Genomic DNA, 17,936 nt, shown 5'->3' with positions numbered 1-17,936 from the left:
TAAGAATAGTGAGCTCATTGGGCATGGATCCAAGTCCTGGGTGAGCAGCCAACCCCTGGAAATAGGGGCTGCCATGGTTCAAGAGTAGATTGGGTCACGGTCTTAATTGGAGGGATTGAGGAGTGTGACTAGGAGATGGGGCTGGGCACTAATCTACAGGGAGTCCTGCCCTGATTCTCCTGCTGAAACCTCCCCAAGATACTTCTGGAGTGAGAAGTGGCAGCTGAGTGAGATGGGAGGAGAGTGGGGTAGAAAACAGGAGATATAGGGGGGCTGGAAACACTTCTCAAATGTCCCTCATTTTAAGGATCCTAACTCATCCCCAAAGTTACTTATAGGCCACACAACTTCACAAATTTGACACCCCGCCCGCCAATTATTGCTGACCATTATTACATGAGAAATAAAGAATCACAAAATGGAGGTTCCAGAAAGTGAGTTATGCTGAGAAAGGAATGCTACAGCATGTTTGGTATCTGCATCAATAACTATTTTGTGCCTCTCACTTAGGGTCTTCGTCACACACCACATCCCATGCTTGGGCTTTGGCAGGTCAAAAGGTATGGGACTGGGCTGGGGCTGGGGCTAATCCTGGGAGAAGGGGGTAGGTGGAGACTAGGCCAGAGTAAAGGGTTTGTTTGGGGGCCAGCAGAAATTACACGTTGGCTAAACAAAGATGGATGCAGCTGAAAACTGGAATAATGAACCGGCTGGGGATAACCTGACATCAGGGCTCCTTTCTCCTTATTGCTAATACCCACAAGAGAAAATGTGATGTATGCTGGGCTTCCAAGGGCACTGGGGTCCATTATATCTGCCTGCCCTCAATAACAAGCACCAAAGCTCAGGGCCCCATTTTGAGGCAGTGGATAGTCAGTCTCTTGCTCTCTCGATTAAGCATTTCAAATCCGAGAACTTGTTTAAACTTCTCTCATCTGAATTGTCCCAGTCCAGAGCCTGGACGCTGACTGTGCAAATGACCAGCCCACTATGAATGCTGCAGGAAGCCGCCCCTGGCAGAACCAGAGTCCTAGGAAATTGACATACCATTCATTCCATTGTTGCTTTTTCCACACAAATCCGAACAGGGCATGGGAGACAAATGCTTTGGAGAAGCCAGTGTGGAAGAGACATAGAGGGCAAGAGTGCAGGGGCTTCAGAAGGGCTGGCAGGAGGCAGTGATTAGATTAGGTTAGACCACAGGGTATCAGAGGGCTCGAAAGGCTGTGGGACTGGCAGAACAGTAGGTGGAAGAAGAGGGTAAGCTTTGGAATTTCAGGGTCTTGTGGGAGGTCTTAGAGGCTGCAGGGTCTTACGGGGAGGACTTAGACTTTGAGGCAGTTGGTTTTAGAGGCTGGGGGATAATGGAGCAAAACTCTTATGGGCTTTATTGTTTACACAGATTCATGTAAGGCCCAAGGAATGTGATGAATCTAATGTGCTGGGAGGGGCTGATAAGAAGATTTCTAGGGCCAAGAGAATAGGTAGAGGGAGAGTGCTGCAGCAGGCCAGAGCTAGTGGGAGGTGGGTGGTTTTGAGGGCAAGAAAGGAGTGATGAGAGGGATCCAGTGAACTAGAGGGACCAGTCCAGGTGTCGGGGGGTGGGGGAAGGCTGATGGTAGAAGGGCATGGGTGGGGGGACAAGCCATGCGATAAGCAAGCTGCCAGGAGTAAGGAGCCAGTGGGTAGAGCACCAGAGCCAGGGGGAGACTGGTAAGGTCAGGCTGTAGGAGGCAGTAGGGCCTGGTGGTTACCGACAAGCATATAAATCTGGATGATTCTTTCAGAAAGGCAATGCAGCTGAGCCTTGGGTCTGCCATATTAGAACCAGGTTCTATTCCTTATCTGTAAAATGGGGAGAGTGATACTTGCTTGTCTCATAGAGAAGAATGTGAAGCCTTGCTCATGAATAAGGGTTGTGAAATGCATAGAAATATAAACAGCCATGAGTGAAAGAGGTATGACTTGAACTCCGGGAGTCCTGGCTCCCAGCTCTGTGCACCTTCCCCAGGGTATTTTGTGGAGGAGGGTCTGTTTCCCACAATGTTTAGGGCAGGCAACAGACTGGGTGGGCAGTGGCAGGAGACCTGCCTGGGGAAAGATAGGCAGGCCAGAGAGTGGGTGCGGAAGGGTGATAGCTAGCAGGCCAGGTAAGAAAACATTCAATTTTTCTTGCTCTGATTTGATGGAACAAGAGGAGAAATCAAATCCAGAGCTGATCCCTGGGCAAGAAGTTCCTGGCCCTTTGATTCTCTTTCTGTTGTAATTGTGGAAGCAGCAGGAGGGTGTTGCAGGGGCCGAGGAGGAAGCTGTTGGGGGTCCAAACCAATCAGTCTGTATCCAAGCTCCCTTCCCAGTGTCTGAGTTGCCCACATGGCTCCCAGCTACAGGCAGAGCCCTTCCTGAGGGCTTCTCTGCTTTTACATTTTGCTTTTGGAACTGAGATCTTCCCAGCTTCTTCTTGTTTTTCTGCTCACGTTCTGGAAGGTGTGAGAGCACATAGTAGTGAAGGTGCTGGCCCTTTAAGAAGTCCTGCTGGCCTGAGAGTCTTGAGACAATAGCCATTATCACTTTAGCTTTGGAAGTGACCCCTGAATCTGCACTCCTTTCATCTTGGATACAAGAGCACTTGAGGATGGACTATTTCCTGGTGGGGGAGGGGAGGAGCTGAGACCCCTTCACACAAGCCAAAGCCAATCACTCCAGATGGTTCACTCCAGATCTGAAACCAGTTCCAGTCTGAATGTGGGACCCAGCTGAGAAAGTGGAGCCTGCTGCGCTTCCTGCTGCAGGATTTAAATGTCCAGGGACCTGCCTTGCAGAGGGAGCAAGGCAAGCAGCAGCAGCAGCCGGGGATTGGCTGGTGTGAGCTCTAGTGCTCTGCCCAACAAGCAAGGTGAGTGTCCCAAAGCCCAGCCCTAGCTCAGGAGGGAATCTTCATTCCAAGGGTGAAAGCCAGGCGTGGGCCGGACTGCAGGAAGCGCAGCCCAGGTCAGCAGGGTCCAAACGCTTCGGGCTTGAGCAGAGGGGGAAGCTGTGCAATCACCTCCGGACGCGGAGCAGCTGCAGGGTGGTGCCCAGGGGGCTGTGGCGGCTACCCGGGAAGTCCCTGCCTCACCCCCTCTTTCTAGTCCTCCCTCCCCAGAACTTCCTGCCGGCCCCAAGCCCTGCTGTGGAGCCGCCACCTTCCCATGCGAACTGGGCCTCCCAGGGCAGTTTCACTGGCTCTTCGCTCCCCTCTTGGGGGATGGGGCCTCTCAGCCCATCTCTGGAACGGAGCGTGAGGAACGCTTGTATTGTCTCTCCATGTGGACTTTGCCCCAGGACATAATTGTCCAGAAAATGCCTTTCCTTCTTTCAAGGCCAATAAACCCGGGTTCTTCCCCAGCCCCCCATAGTTCCTCCGCCCCCAGTGCCTTCTGGCCATTTGAAACCCCTGTATGACTGAGGGTAAAAAGAGTCACACTTTGTCTCCCTTAAATTCCACCTCCCCACACACAAGCTTCCCAGTGCTGCAGCAGGGCCAGGGAGCCACCAGCAGAGGGAACCCATAATGCTAGTCCCAGGGCTGTGCTGTCATCCATGACATCACAAATAACGCTGCCCAGGAATTGGAGTGGAGCCTTCCATATCTAGGGCCTAGCTTCCAATCTGGACCCGTATGGGGCTAATGGTGCAGAGGGACCTGGCTGGTTTAGGGAATGGGACACAGGGCCTCCCCCCATTTCTGGAGTTTCAGTTTGACCCCAGGACATACATGAGATATTAGTGGATTTTTTCAGACCCTTCCTGAGCCCATCTATCTCCTGGTGAGCATGGGAGCTGAAGCCATCAATATCTGTGCAGCATCGGAACTTTGATTCCTTTTGTTTTTGTCAAGGCTTCTAGTCTTCATGGCTGTGAGAAACTTTCCAAACATGATGTCATTTTCCTGGGCTTGCAGGCAGCTCCAGTGCTGCCACTGCTGCTTAGAGCTTACCCAAGCATCCATAAAGGGAAGTTCACGAGGCCCTGTTCAACTTTACTGCAGCTGTGGGCAGCCTGATGCCCAGGCTACAAATGTGGCTTTGACACAGTGTAACACATTTCAAGGGCTTTCCACTATCTTAGTTAAGCTAACACAAATGGAAAAATGCACCCACTAGTATTTGGTCAAATTCATACGGTTGCTGTTTGAGGAACTGGAGGTGTTTATGGGTGTGTTATGATGAATGGGGCAGCTCTCACCTTAGAGCTGTTGTGTCGTGCTGCTGGAGGACTCAAGTCTTGGCTACACTAGAAAGTTTTGCCACTTTACTGGGATAGTTAAAGTCTCCGCACCCACACCCCACTCCCACCCCCAAACCAGGTCTGAGTCAGACATAACTATCAAGCCTAGTCTACACTAGAAAATGTTATACTCATATAACAGTGTTGTGGTTGTGGGGAGGTGGGGGGGGGGAGAGAGAGAGGTGACTTTTATATCTATTCTAGTTAGCCCTAATGTGAATGCAGGCATGCTGATATAAGGTTCCTTATATCAGTAAAGCATATTTCTCCTCCCAAATTGGAATAAGTTGCACAAGTATAAGTACCTTTATACCAGTATAACTGTATCTGCAGAACGGGATTGTTTTGTTTGTTTTGTGCTTTTACTATCCAGCTGTCCTTAAAGCGACAAAGCTATCTAGTGTAGACAAGCCCTTTACACTCATGTTTTTCAGAGTCTCTATAACCGTAAGGGATGGAAACATTATTTTTGCCATTGAAATGAACGCTGAGCTGCTGTTGTGGTCATGTGACTCCCAGGGACGAAAATCTAGGCACATGCTTGTGTCTGTGCCTTAATCCAGCTCTGAGTAGAATAAAGACTCCTCCTTCCTCCCCCAGCATCCAGGAGGCTTTAGGGAAGGGTGGAATAGTAGACTCTTCCCCTAATGGCTCTGGGTAGGGTGTGGGAAGAGAGAGCTGTTTCCCCTCTTCCTTCTGCAAAGGAGTGGGCAGTGGCTTCAAGTTCATGAGATGCCTACTAGCCAGAGACTAATATGAAAGCTACAGCCCCTGACCAGGGTTCGGGGATAGCACCCTAGTGAGAATTCCTGCGCATGCCTCTAGCCCAGCAACTGGGGGCAGGGCTTCTCACCATGCCCCTGGACCTCCCTGCTGGCCACATCACAGGCTTTTGTGTGAGCCTCTGGTATTAGGTGTCTGGGCTCCAGGATTTGAGGAATAGGCTGTGAAGCCTCACCTCTAGGTCATGAGTTCAAATGTGGTGTTGGCCAGTGGTGGTGTATCCCTGGGCTACCCAGCCAGCTAGACTATGTGTAATGAGCCGGTGACTAGAGGAGAGGTGCCCAAATCACAAGTGGCCTCCTTGTTGCCACAGCAAAGGGGCCAAGGAGTCAGACCTTGGGGACTAGTCTCCAGGAGGAGGGCTGGCCACATCTAGAAGGAGGTGGTGGGTGCTGGGAGCTTGCTTTGGCAGAGCTGCTTTGGGGATGAAACCAAGCCCATTGTTTTAGAGCTGGCAAGCCAGCACCTTGTGGCAGCTCCAAGCCCCACTCTTCCACCACCCTAGCCCAGCCCTGCCTGAAGCAAGGGGTCTGCATTTGGGATCCATGCAGCAGCCCTTGGCTCAGGCTGTCAGCAGCAGGAGTTGGATGTGGTGTGGGGGCAGTAAGCTTAGCCCTGAGGAGTAGGGTTAAAGCGGTGGTTCTCCCCCTTCTCCATACCGTGACCTCGTGTTACTAGAGAAAAAGGTTTGGGAAGCCCCTTCCATCTCATCATAAGGAACAGAGTCTGTTCATGACCCCCAGATTGACAACCCACAGTGAGAGCATCTTACTTGGTCTCTTACTCCCTGGGCTGGGAGTGGTGTGGGGGTGGCACATTCAACCTGATGGGGAATGACCACCTCGCTCCCTGGGCTGGGAGTGGAGGATGCAGTGGCAGGATGTGTTAAGTCAAGTCCTGTGGGGTGGGCTGTGTGAGCCCTTGGAAAAGGGTTTCATTGACACACACTCTGCAAGACCCTCCTGAGTGACGGGCAAATCTTGCTCTCCTAACAAACCTAAGGAGCAGAGATGATGGGGTGGGCAAAACAGGTACAGGTGCCTGCTTCCTCCTTGCCCTGGGGATGCTCAACACCTGCTCTGCCCCAGGCCCTGCCCCCACCCCAACCCTTCCTCCAAGCCCCCATCCCTGCCCCGCCTCTTCCCACCCCCACTTTGTCCCCTCCACCGAGCATACCCCAGCTGCGCTCCTCCCCCTCTCCCCAGCACCTCCTGCACACTGCAGAGCAGCTGATCGTGGCGGGTGGGAGGTGCTGGGAGGGAGGGGAAGGAGCTGGCTGCCGGTGGGTGCCAAGCACCCACTAGTTTTTTTCTGTGGGTGCTCCAACCCTGGAGCACCCATGGGGTTGGTCACCTGTTTTCATAGGCACCAAGATGTGTGGCCTGTCTGAACACTGCTTCACAAAGCACCTCTCTGACAGCTTCAGTGAGAATACAAATGTAGCCCTGAGCCCAAATGGCAAACCCAGATGCAACTGTACTGGGACTTAAGGGCAAGTCTGGCTCCCAGCTGTGGGGCTTTGTCCTAGCTCTGCATCAGGCCCCCTGCACACGTTCCCCTGTGACCATGCTGATGGTGACTTTCAATCCTGCCTGTAATGTGCTAGGTGCTTTCCAGTCATAAAAGAAGGCCATGTCCTGAAGAGCCCACAATCTGAGACCAGCCAGAGGGACCAATGGTCCATCTAGCTCAGTATCTTGTCTTCCGATAGTGGCCAGTGCCAGGTGCTTCAGAGGGAATGAACAGAACAGGCAATCAAGTGATCATCTCCTGTCGTCCACTCCTATCTTCTGGTGAACAGAGGCTCAGAGCATGGTGTTGCATCCCTGCCCATCCTGCATAATAGCCATTGATGGGCCTATCCTCCATGAACTTATCTACTTTGTGTTTCTTTTATTTTGTTGTGTTTTTTTTAACCCTCTTATAGTTCTGATCTTCACAACATCCCCTGGCAAAGAGTTCCACAAGTTGACAGTGCATTGTGTGAAGAAGTATTTTCTTTCGTTTGTTTTAAACCTGCAGTCTATTAATTTCATTGGGTGACCCATAGTTCTTGTGTTATGTGAAGGAGTAAATAACTCCTTATTCACTTTCTCCACACCAGTTAAGATTTTATAGACCTCTATCATATCCCCCCCCGCACCCCCTTAGTCATCTCTTTTCCAAGATGAAAAGTCAGTTTTTTTCAATTTCTCTTCATACGGAAGCTATTCTAGACCCCTAATCATTTTAGTTGCTCTTCTCTTACCTTTTCCAATTCTAATATATCTTTTTTGAGATGTGGCTTCCAGATACGCAGTATTCAAGATGTGGGTGTACCATGGATTTATATAGAGGCATTATGATATTTTCTGTCATATCTATCTCTTTCCTAATGGTTCCCAACATTCTGTTTACTTTTTTGACTGCCGCTGCACATCGAGCAGATGTTTTCAGAGAACTATCCACAATGACTCCAAGATCTCTTTGAGTGGTAGCAGCTAATTTAGTCCTCTTCATTTTGTATGTATAGTTGGGATTATGTTTTTCAATGTGCGTTACCAGTACTTTGCATTTATCAACATTGAATTTCATCTGCCATTTTGTTGCCCAGTCACCCAGTTTTGTGAGACCCCTTTGTAACTCTTCACAGTCTGCTTTGGACAAAACTATTTTAAGTAATTTTGAATTATCTGCAAATTTTTGCCACCTCACCATTTACCCCTGGAAAAGGGAAACCAGTACAGAGGTGTCTTGGCCCTAGCATACCAAAACAAAGGGTTAATAATAGCACTGTGGCCTTTGTTTTGTCTAGGTAATGTTTGCCTCACAACTAGGCCTCACTGCCTCAGGGTGTCAGTGTGGTCTATGGACAGAGCACCTGACTAGCAGTCAGAAGAGTTGAGTCCTAGTCCTGGTTTGGATTTCACCTCTGGGGTGTCTGTCCCCGCTTCTGTCTGTTGATACTGTAAGCTCTTGGGGAAGGGGACTCCCTCTCTCTGACATTTCACAATGCCTAGCATGATAGGGCCCAATTTTGGCTACAACCTCTAGGCATTAGTGTTAGACAAATAATAAGGTTACTTGCAGGCATCACAATAGAGGTGAGTCTTCAGTCAGGATCTGAATGAGGAGAGGATGGGGACCTTGTGGACCAGCTAAGAAAGGATGTGCCATGTAGAGCAGGTGGCATGGAAGAAGACACAGCTATACTTGTAGGAGAAACAAAGAAACAGCATGTTGAGGCTCCATCATTTAGGGGTGTGGCGGGGAAAGGGTGGCTGTCGGAGTGTAGGGCAGATAAATAAGGAGGCACAGGATTATGCAGGGCCTTGAAGGAGTGATAAGCTTGAATTTGATATGGTGGAAAAGAGGAGCCAGTGGAGGGATACAAAGAGGGAGGCATGTTGTGAGATCATGGAGCACGGAATACAGCTTTGATGGACTGTACGGGGGCGCTATGTGGGTGCCAAGGATGCCAGGAAAGAGTGTCGAGTAACCAAGAGGGGAAATAAGGGACTGGACTGGAGTTTTTGGCATGTGATTAGAGAAACAGCTGGCTCTCAGGCTGGTATAGAGCAAGGAGGGACAGGATTTGGACACAGAGTTTAAGGCCAGAAGGGACCACTAGATCATTTAGTCTGACTTCCTGTATATCACAGGTCACCACCCACACACTAAACCCAACAAGATGGCCTGGATGTAGAGAGATGGAGGAGGCGTTGATATCGTGTTATTAGAGTTTCCACAATGACTAGGGTCTACAGCCAGATCATCCCTGAGCCAGCACTGAGGGGAGGCAGCTGGCACTTTCCTGACCCTGGGGCTGCCTCTTCAGCCCTTGGCAGAGGCTAAGCCTCAGCTGCACCCTTTTCCTGCCTCCTCCCGCTGCCATATGTCTGTGGGCATTGCAACAGCAGGGAATAACTGGACTGTGGGGATGCCTCCAGCTCCTCCCACCCTGGAATGTCCCTGCTGAGGGATTGCACAGGCCCTTTGTGCTGGCACTAGTCATCGGGAGGGCCCTTATTCCAGTGCCAAAGGGCAAGGATGACTTGGGTCCTAGATTCCTGAAATCACTCTTGCTTCATACACTTAGCCCTTCTCCATGTTTCTATGGTGAGTGGCATGCGCCACCTGGTGGCATAAAGGGAACTACAACTACCATTTATTGCAGAAGTTGGAAGATGTGTATTGCACTGTCAGGTTACAGACTCACCAGGATGGGTACCTGAGAGCTTTGTTGTTCTTTTCACAGTTGGGATCATTGTCTGAGGCTTCACTCCTTCACCTGACCAGGCAGAGGGAGCGCTCTGAACTAGACTGTCCCATTTATTTGGTAGAAAGCTCCTTGAGAATAGGCTCTGTGGTTCCTCTGTGCTTTGTAGGTATAGCTCAGTGGTTTGAGCATTGGCCTGCTAAACTCAGGGATGTGAGTTCAATCCTTGAGGGGGCCATTTAGGGATCAGAACAAAAAAAAAAATCCTGTCAAAGACAGTACTTGGTCATGTTAGTGAAGGCGGGGGGCTGGACTCAATGACCTTTCAAGGTCCCTTCCAGTTCTAGGAGATAGGTATATCTCCATATGTTTGTACAGGCCTGTGTGCAATGTTGCTTTCTAACAAACTCATTCTCACAGGAAAGCTGGTGACAGAGGAGTGGCCATTCCCCTCTCCTGGTGCTGTTGTTGGATAATAAAATGAATACACTCTTTTTCCCTTTGAGATTCCCAGGTTTTACTGTTTGGGGTAAATGGGCTCAGTGAGGGCAAAGGCAGGCACAGAACACACAAGGTGTAAGCTTCCCCTCTTCACAGCTCTGCCCAGGCACCAAACTCCTGGTCTGCAGCACCTCCTGCTCTTCCAGCCTTGCCTCCCACCCTCAAGCTGTCCTCTCCTACACCTTGCTTCAAATCACTCTGGCCAGCCTGTCCTCTCTGGAGGCCATCAGTGCCATTTTATACATTGGCCACAAGAGGTCACTTGAGAGCAACACAAGATTTATCCCTTGCCCATGTTTGTGTGTGGGGACCCAGGATTCTTCCTTTGTATCTGGAGGACTGAGAGCAAGAGCAGCCCCCTTGAGTGGGGGTGGGGGGTTGGTAGGCATGGTCTCTGCTGGAGAGCTGGAGCTCACATCGTTTGAATTCTTGTCTCTTGCAGGATGATCCAGCGGCACCAGCTAGTGCAGTCTGTACTGCAGGAGCTGCAGGAGGCCACCGAATGCTTTGGGCTAGAGGGACTAACAAGCGCAGCCCTGGAGGCTGAGAGGACCTTGTCCTCTTTCTCCCTTCCCAGCTACTGTGGGAGGCAGTTCCAGGAAGAGTTGGAAGTTGACCGGGTGGCAAGAAGCCTGTATCCGGAGGATGCCCCCAGCAACATGCTGCCTCTGGTCTGCAAGGGGGAGGGGAACCACCTGTTTGAGGCGGCCAGTGTGCTGCTGTGGGGGAACCCTAGCCTGAGTCTGGAGCTGCAGGTGCGCACAGTTGTGGAGATGCTGCTGCACAAACATTACTACCTGAACGGCATGATTGACTCTAAGGTGATGCTGCAGGCTGCCCGCTACTCCCTCTGCACCGAGGAGTCCCCCGAGATGACCAGCCTGCCTCTGGCCATCCTCGAGGCCATTTTTGATGCTGACATCAAGGCCACTTGTTTCCCTGGTACCTTTGCCAACATGTGGCATGTCTATGCCCTGGCCTCGGTGCTGCAGTGTAACATCTACTCCATCTACCCCATGAGCAACTTGAAGATCCGGCCATACTTCAACCGCCTCATCCGGCCCAGGAAGTGTGGCCCACAGACCTCCACGCTCCACATCATGTGGTCAGGGCAGCAGCTCTCCTCACAGGTCTTCAAAGCACAATACTTCGTGGCTGTGGTAGGCCTGGAAGAGCTGGAACCCACAACCCCTTCTCCAGAGCCTCCAGTCCAGCCAGTCCAGACTCTGGAGCTGCTGAAGAGTGACCCCCGGCTGACCTACTTTAACCTGTGTGACCGCTACAGCATCACCAAGAGCACCTTCTACCGCTGGAAGCGCCAGTCCCGGGAGCATAGGCAGAAAGCAGCCACCAGGTTTGCAGCCAAACACTTCCTGCAGTCTTGCTTCCAAGAGGGCAATGTGATCCCTCTTCAGCACTTTCGACAAATGTTCCCAGAAATCTCCCGCTCCACTTACTACGCTTGGAAGCACGAAATGCAGAGCATGGTCAATGGTGGCGATACCTCTGCTCCAGCTGAGTCCATGGTGCCACAGGAGCCTCATGGAGACCATCAAAAAAAGCCCCACCCAGACAGGGATGATGCAGCAAAGTCAGAGGTGGGCCTAAGGCCGAAGATCCCTCCCCTGGAGCCCAACCAAGCAGGAATCTTCATGCAAGGAGCCAAGTCATACCTAGAGAAATGCATCTCCATGAACACTCTGGTGCCCTACAGGTGCTTCAAGCGCAGCTTCCCTGGTATCTCCAGGTCCACCTACTACAACTGGCGGAGAAAAGCCATTAAGGGGAACCCCAACTTCAAACCCCCTCAGCCTCCCTCAGTCAGCCAGAAGCCCCTAGTGAAAGGGAAGGCATACCTGCCATTCAAGCCTGGAAATCTGCCTGGCAGGAAAAGGCTGAATGGACACCGGCCAGAGCCCAGAAGTCTCCTCCAGCTCAAACCCTCTCTCTATAACTGGAGAAAGCAGCTTCGAGACATAGCCAAGAGGCATGTCCAGCAGTGGCGGCTGCCATTCTGCAAGTTCCGCCTGCGCTACCCAGGCTTCTCCTCCACAGCCTATTGGTTCTGGAAGAGAAGCAGCCAGCAGATGAACAAGCATCCTCTCTGGACCAGCTCATCCCAACAGCTGAGTCAGGTCATCTCCGAAGCTCCTGGAAAAGCAGAGCCTGCGATCAAACCACAGTCACAAATGGAATTAGCTCCCAGGCATCTAGACAAGCAGGCATCAGTCACTCCCTACAATGCTACAATCTCAGGTTATGCCATGTCAGAAAGAGCCAACAGCCGGATGTTCGTGATGGATGTGATTGCCACTGCCCAGTTCAAAGCTCAGGCCAAACTGTTCCTGCAGCAGCGCTTTGAATCGAAAACCTTCCCGACCTACAAGGAGTTCAGTGCCCACTTCCCCCTCACGGCACGCTCCACCTACTACATGTGGAAGCGCGCGCTGCATGATGGACTGACGCTAGTGGATGCCTGAGGGTGGGCTGCCTGCTGGAACCTGCTCTCTGCTGTCCAGTCGGGAGGGCAGTGTTTGTGAGCTGTGATTCAGCTCTCTCTCTTTCTTTGTGGTTTGTTTTTTTTTCCCTTTTATTTTGTTTTCCCTTCTGTTTGACTAGATCTGGTCTCGGGGTGCAGGGACCAGGTCTGCACGCTGCCAGTCCCTGGAGGTGCGGGGAGTGGAACGAGAGCTCTGTTTTGTGTTGTGTTTATTTCTGGGCTGCCAAGATGCCCCAAAAGAAAAAGGCAAAATGGAGTTTGCCTTCTCCTGGTGCTTAGGCTGGGATACAGGGTGGTGGAATGGGGGAAGAGGGAGGGATATGTGACTCTGAAATGTTCCTGTAGGTGCCCTGGGTGTAAATGCCCTTAATGCATGGGCTAACAAGCTGCAGGCCTCCATTCTAAATGCTGTGTGCAGGATTTGCGGGCTCACCTGCCCCAGGTCACTGTCCAACCCAAAATCGATCTTGTTTACATCAAGATTTTCTTGGGAATGAGGTGAGCCATATGATGCCTGGCCCAGAGATCAACAAGCTCATTCTCGCTCAGGCCCCAAGAAGTGGTGCTGAGACTGTCCCATGCATGGTGTTCTTAGGAAGAGTTCCTAGCAGCCCAGCCTTGGGTGGGGGCACCCTGGAGGCTGCACTGACTGTTGGGGAGCAGCCTCCCTGCTTTGGTGTATTCCTTGTTGGTTTAGGAGCAGGGGCTGGGGGCTGAGGAGCAGTTTAGCTCAGGCACAGCAGTGACATGATCTGGGGTTTTGTGATTGTATTAGTTCCAGAGGCCAAGTGACTCTTTGGCTTTCCTGATCACTCATCTCCTGTGACTACAGGCAGGGCAATAAGACTTCCTGGCATTCTTTGGTTGACAAGTGGATTGTGTTCCTGTTTCCTTCAGTCTGCCCTTCCTCTCTGGGAATGATCACATGTAGATCTTCAGCTAAGCAGGGACCTGTTGGCCTTGTCCCATTCAAGCCTGTGTCTTGCAGTCCTTTGCAGGTTCTGGAGAAAGATAACTTCCCTGAGTCCTCTGCCCTAGTAGTAAGTGACCCCACTCCTGTGCCCCTCTGCAGTCCCAGTGAGCATGTGCCTTTATGTTCCTGCTCTCCAGGAGCCTGATAGGTCGCCCCAACCTGCCGCCCACTGCAGGGGGTAGAGAGACTGCACTGTGGGCTGGGGGGGGGGGGGGAGAGAAGAGAGGTTTCTGCTTTCACTATCTAAAAAGAACTGTGAGTGGGTGAGAGGATGACCCATGGCTGAGTAGCAGAGCCCTATGCTGAGACAGGGCTGGATGTGCATGTGTGACCTGTAGAAATTTAAAGCAATAAAAACCCTTCCACTCCCAACTCTGTGTGGTGTCTCTCTTGTCTCACCCGCCCTTGTCTGACTGAAATGCCTTAATGAGGGTTGTTGCCCTCCTGTTTGTTTTAGAGGAAAGCTGGGCCTAGTGGGGCCCCCAGCAGGGTGATAATTTCTCTGTCTCCAAGGTCATGTGCAGACAGCACCTGTACAACTTTCCCCCATGCACCATCTGCCCTGAGCCTGTGGCATCACCTCTACGGAGAAGATGGGACTTCAAGCTGCCTTCCCCTCTCTGCTGCAACTGGCCAGGGGGGAGGGAAGTTTTGGTGCTTTGAGCACCCACCAGCTCATCTCACTGAACAGCTAGCAGGGATGTGATGGAAAGCAGAGACAGGGAAGATTATCTAGTCCTTCTCACTACCAGAGGATGTTGCTCCCTACAGCATAGGGCAAGGACTACCACCTATGGGTTACTGCTGAGCTGGCCCAGATCCAAACCAGTGACCTAGGAACTGATCCAGAACAATGGGGGGTCTCTATATTGACTTGAACGGAAGATGCATCAGGCTCATACAATTGAATGCCTCTGGCAGGCTTTTCCCGTCTAATAATGTTAGAAAATGAGCTGGTATTTGCATGTCTGGCTGAAACAGGTGGTTTCCCACCCATGGGGGCCTGTCACACATGGATAGGTTTTATAGAGGTGGCAAGGCAGAGACACACTGCCGGATAGTCACTGCAGTCCAGTATTGCAGTCTGGCTGTGGTACGCAGCAGCACCCACCCCCAGCTGCTGACAAAGGGAAGGGAAGCCAGTGCCTGTTAGAAATAACTCCAAAGGGAGGAGCTGGAGGGTGCTTGTACATTTATTATTAGTGCCGGCAGGCCTCTCGTGTGCTGAGCACTGTACAAACACGTAAAAGTCCTTGCACTGACAAGCTCACACTCAAAGGGGCACACAAATCATCATAGCAAGTGTCTGCCAGAGAGCTGATTTTTTTCAAAAATAAATGTAATATACTGTGGATGGGGTGACAAATCTGCTCACTCCCTGTCCCTGGAGAAAAGTGGGGTCTGGCTGGTGAAATGGGATCACAGCCAGCAGGTGGTGCTCTGCTAAAGGGAGACTGGAAGGGCAGCCAGTGTTTGAAATGTACAGTTCCCCACTCAGCAGCCCCTGCCTATAGGTCAGTCCTCTGCACTGCTTGCTAGGAAAGCTGTACCTTAACCCTGCCTGTCTACAGTGGGGAAACAGCAAAGCCTTCCTCCCCCACGAACCCGGTGCCTCCTGTTACCCCCGCTTCCCTCTGCCACTGTGTCCTTCTGTGTATGCAGAGAGGAATCTCAGGTCCACGGAAGACTGGCTGGCAACCCTGGCAGTCTGGGGTTCTGGTTCCTGTGGGCCTAGAAAGCCTGTGGCTAGGCAGTTTGGCCTGATCCCTGTTAGGACTTAGCCCTGAGGGGTTGCCTCCAATAGGCCCAACAGGGACCCCACAGCGTATCCCAAGTGGGACTGAAATGGGCCCTAAGGCAGGCGTTAAAAAAAGAGAAGGGGTGGAGGTCCAATTCAGCCTCCCATTCCTGTACTAAAAGCCCCCTCCTTTCCCTGCCATGGGGAGCAGCATTCCCCCTCCACTACCCTGCTCCTTGGCTGGTGGGGTGCAAACCCTTCCCCCACATCCCGTTTCAATCAGCTATCGCCCTTGCCCCAAATCCCACTGGTAGTGGGGGCCTGTCCGCCTAGGATCTGACTCCTGCTGGTGCCAAGCCCTGGGGAGACTTATTCTGGTACTGCTTCCCCCCCGGGAAGCAGACACACCTGGAGATAGCTGGGGTTGTAGGGAAAGGCCTGCCTTCCTCCTCCTACCCCTTGCACTGCAGCAGTTGTCCCCATCCCACCCCTGGTGCTGCAACATCTCTACACCCCCCCACCCCCGGCCCAGACTGAATCAGTGCAGGATCAGCAAACTCAGGTGGGGGGCTGGCGCAAGTAGCCCTAGGGTTCATTCTACCGGCTTGGTCCATGAGGAGCAACTGGTGTCAGGAGGCTGGTAGAGCTTGTTTTACTGTGCAGTCAGGGAAGGGCGCTGATGGGAGACATAAAAAACCCTACCTACTGGACAATGAAAGCAGCAGGGCTGTGGTCTTGTAGCCAGAGCAGTTGCCAGTAGGAAAGGTGAGCAGCCCCCCACCAGGGTAGGGATCCAGGGACCGGAGAGCACTCCCCCAAGACCGAGGGCTGGGCGAAGCTATTGCAGAAAGCACTGCATTTGCTCTGATCACTGAGGTTGTGTGTGAGTGTGAAAGAGAGAGAGAGATACACACACACACAGTAATTAGCTCCCAGTGACTTCTCATCAGTGAATTCCTCTGAGGGAGTGAGCTGGTAATTACTCCAGAATGATTATCCATGTCTCTGAACTGTGCCTAGAGGCTGGGAGATCAGCTGTTTCCCCTCAGCAGCAGTGGCAGCAGCAGCAGCTGTGAAATTGAAATCAAGATTAAATGGTATTTTCTCTCAGCTAGACAAAGGAAGAGAGTGATAGAGGGTGGATTGTCTGACACTGAGCCTAATAAAGCACAGGTTCCAACTCTAGGCACCAGTGGCCGAGCCTACTCGGCATCAGGGCCAAGGCTCAGAAATACATGCACCCCAGAGATCAGGAGCATAGCATGTACAACACATTGCCTGAGTAGATGAGCCTTATGGTGCTCCATCTGCTTTTATAATCATTCAGACCCTGAGAGCAACCAGATGTTTCTGGGGAAGGTACAATGGTGGACAGTTATGCAACTCCCTGCCCAGAGGGGAAGCTTCTTTTAAACTTGCATCAGGCAGTGGTTGGTTTATCCCTGAAGCAGGCAGCTTATATGCCGTACACATATTTATCCTATCAGATAGAGTTGTGGATGGCTTCATGGTGCTTACCTGGTCCTTTGGGAATTCTGCTAAGTTCTTGCCCTCACTATGCTCTTGCAGCAGTGAGTTCCACAGATTAATCATGAGTTGTGTTAACTAAGTTATTTCTTTCATCAGTTTCATATTTATCACCCACACATCTCTCGCCCCACAGCCTGTCACCGACCCTGTAATGGGGGAGGCTGGAGAGCTACCGGTGGCAAATTCCTCTGATATAGCCTTGTGTAAAGGGGCCAGAGGGTAATGGGGCCCACAACTTAAGATCAGGAGAGTTCTAGTTTGTAATTTGTAAACACAGATTCTTTTCCATGCTGACTTGTTGCGGATTCAATTTTCAGCTTCTGCGACTTTGCAAGCTCCCGCTGAGCTCCCTCAGGAGCAGGATGAAATGGAGTTGGGGAGTCTGCCTTGGCCTCATGTCTCACACAGCCAAGAGACTGGAATTGGTGCCATTGCTGCTCTGTTCTCTCCTCGCATTTCTGGGGACACACCTGGAGCCACTGAAGTGCCCTGGGGACTGTGTGCCAGAGGACTGGGTCTGTGAGATGCTAATTTCAACTTCCCCCTCGCCTCAGCACATCTTAAAGAAAGTACAAAACCTTCCTGCTGCTCCTGAACCTCACTGGGGTTCACTCCTCCACTGCCATCAAGCAGCGTGGTCACAAATGGGAGCCCTTGTAGGTCCATTAATTTTGCACTCAAGATTTAATAGCTGACTTCTTTAAAGACTAACATCCATAAAGCCAGGTTGATCTCAGTCTGCTGAGAGATTCGGTTTCTTAAGTGCCTGGCCCCAGCTTGGGGGAGGTCAAGGCTATAAGAGCAGCCAAGTTGGAGGTCAGAGCCAAGGGGTAGAACAGTGTGTAGGTTGGTGCCGGGGGGAGGATGACAAGGCAAGACTGGTCCTGGGAGGGAAGTGGCCAAGGTAGAGACTGGGAGTTTAACCCAAGCTGTATATTTTGAAGGAGGGGGTGAGATTGCAGGGTACATAGGATCAGGGAGGATGTTCCAGGCACTGCAATCAAGAATGACAGATCTGCCCTGAGTCTGGCTGTGGGCCAGGTGTCTTCGGGGGAGGGGAAGGAAGGTGGTATAGGGCAGACAAGTAACTAGTTGGGACTATTGGCAGCTGAGAATGACTGGAGTACAGTGCACACCTGCCTTCCCCCAGCCTACACCAACACTGAAGGCTGTGCAGGGCCAGCGTAGAGCTGTTGTGCCAGCTCTAAGCACAGAGTGGAACAGCCCTGTTTTGGGGCAGGCCCTGGGGGCCAATTCCACCTCAGACCCAGTGCTTTTGTGACATCAGAGCAACATAAACCAGCATAGAGGAGCAGAGACTCAGCACCAGTATCTCCTACAGGAGAAAGCCTGTCAGAGCAAGTGGGCACAAGGAGAGGGCACATTCTAATGGGTTTGATAGGCAGAAGGCCTTTATGGCATGGACAGACCTCTCATAGGCAGA

The 17,936-nt window shown here is 51.7% G+C and overlaps 1 protein-coding gene across 3 annotated transcripts; it reads left to right on the top strand.

Annotated features, from left to right (window-relative positions):
• The first annotated feature begins 426 nt into the window (after positions 1 to 426).
• VRTN (vertebrae development associated) lies at positions 427 to 13,281 on the top strand. 3 transcript variants are annotated; one of them, XM_039534123.1, is made up of 2 exons: positions 427 to 560; positions 10,194 to 13,281. In XM_039534123.1, exons 1-2 carry the CDS (start codon positions 535 to 537, stop codon positions 12,229 to 12,231), a joined length of 2,064 nt encoding a protein of 687 aa, XP_039390057.1. In that variant the 5' UTR covers positions 427 to 534; the 3' UTR covers positions 12,232 to 13,281. The 3 variants fall into 3 exon arrangements, with proteins under 3 accessions (XP_039390057.1, XP_039390058.1, XP_039390059.1); XM_039534124.1 differs by lacking the exon at positions 427 to 560 and adding an exon at positions 2,359 to 2,896; XM_039534125.1 differs by lacking the exon at positions 427 to 560 and adding an exon at positions 2,939 to 2,991.
• Positions 13,282 to 17,936: the final 4,655 nt, after the last annotated feature.

Source organism: Mauremys reevesii, linkage group 4, assembly GCF_016161935.1.
Source record: "Mauremys reevesii isolate NIE-2019 linkage group 4, ASM1616193v1, whole genome shotgun sequence".
Lineage (NCBI taxonomy): Eukaryota > Metazoa > Chordata > Testudines > Geoemydidae > Mauremys > Mauremys reevesii.
This window is presented reverse-complemented; position numbering and strand designations above follow the sequence as displayed.

Coding starts and splice junctions, on each gene's coding strand:
- VRTN (XM_039534123.1), top strand. CDS start 535: ATGCTTGGGCTTTGGCAGGTCAAAAG. Junction 561..10,193: donor GGGCTTTGGCAGGTCAAAAG/GTATGGGACTGG, acceptor TGTCTCTTGCAG/GATGATCCAGCGGCACCAGC.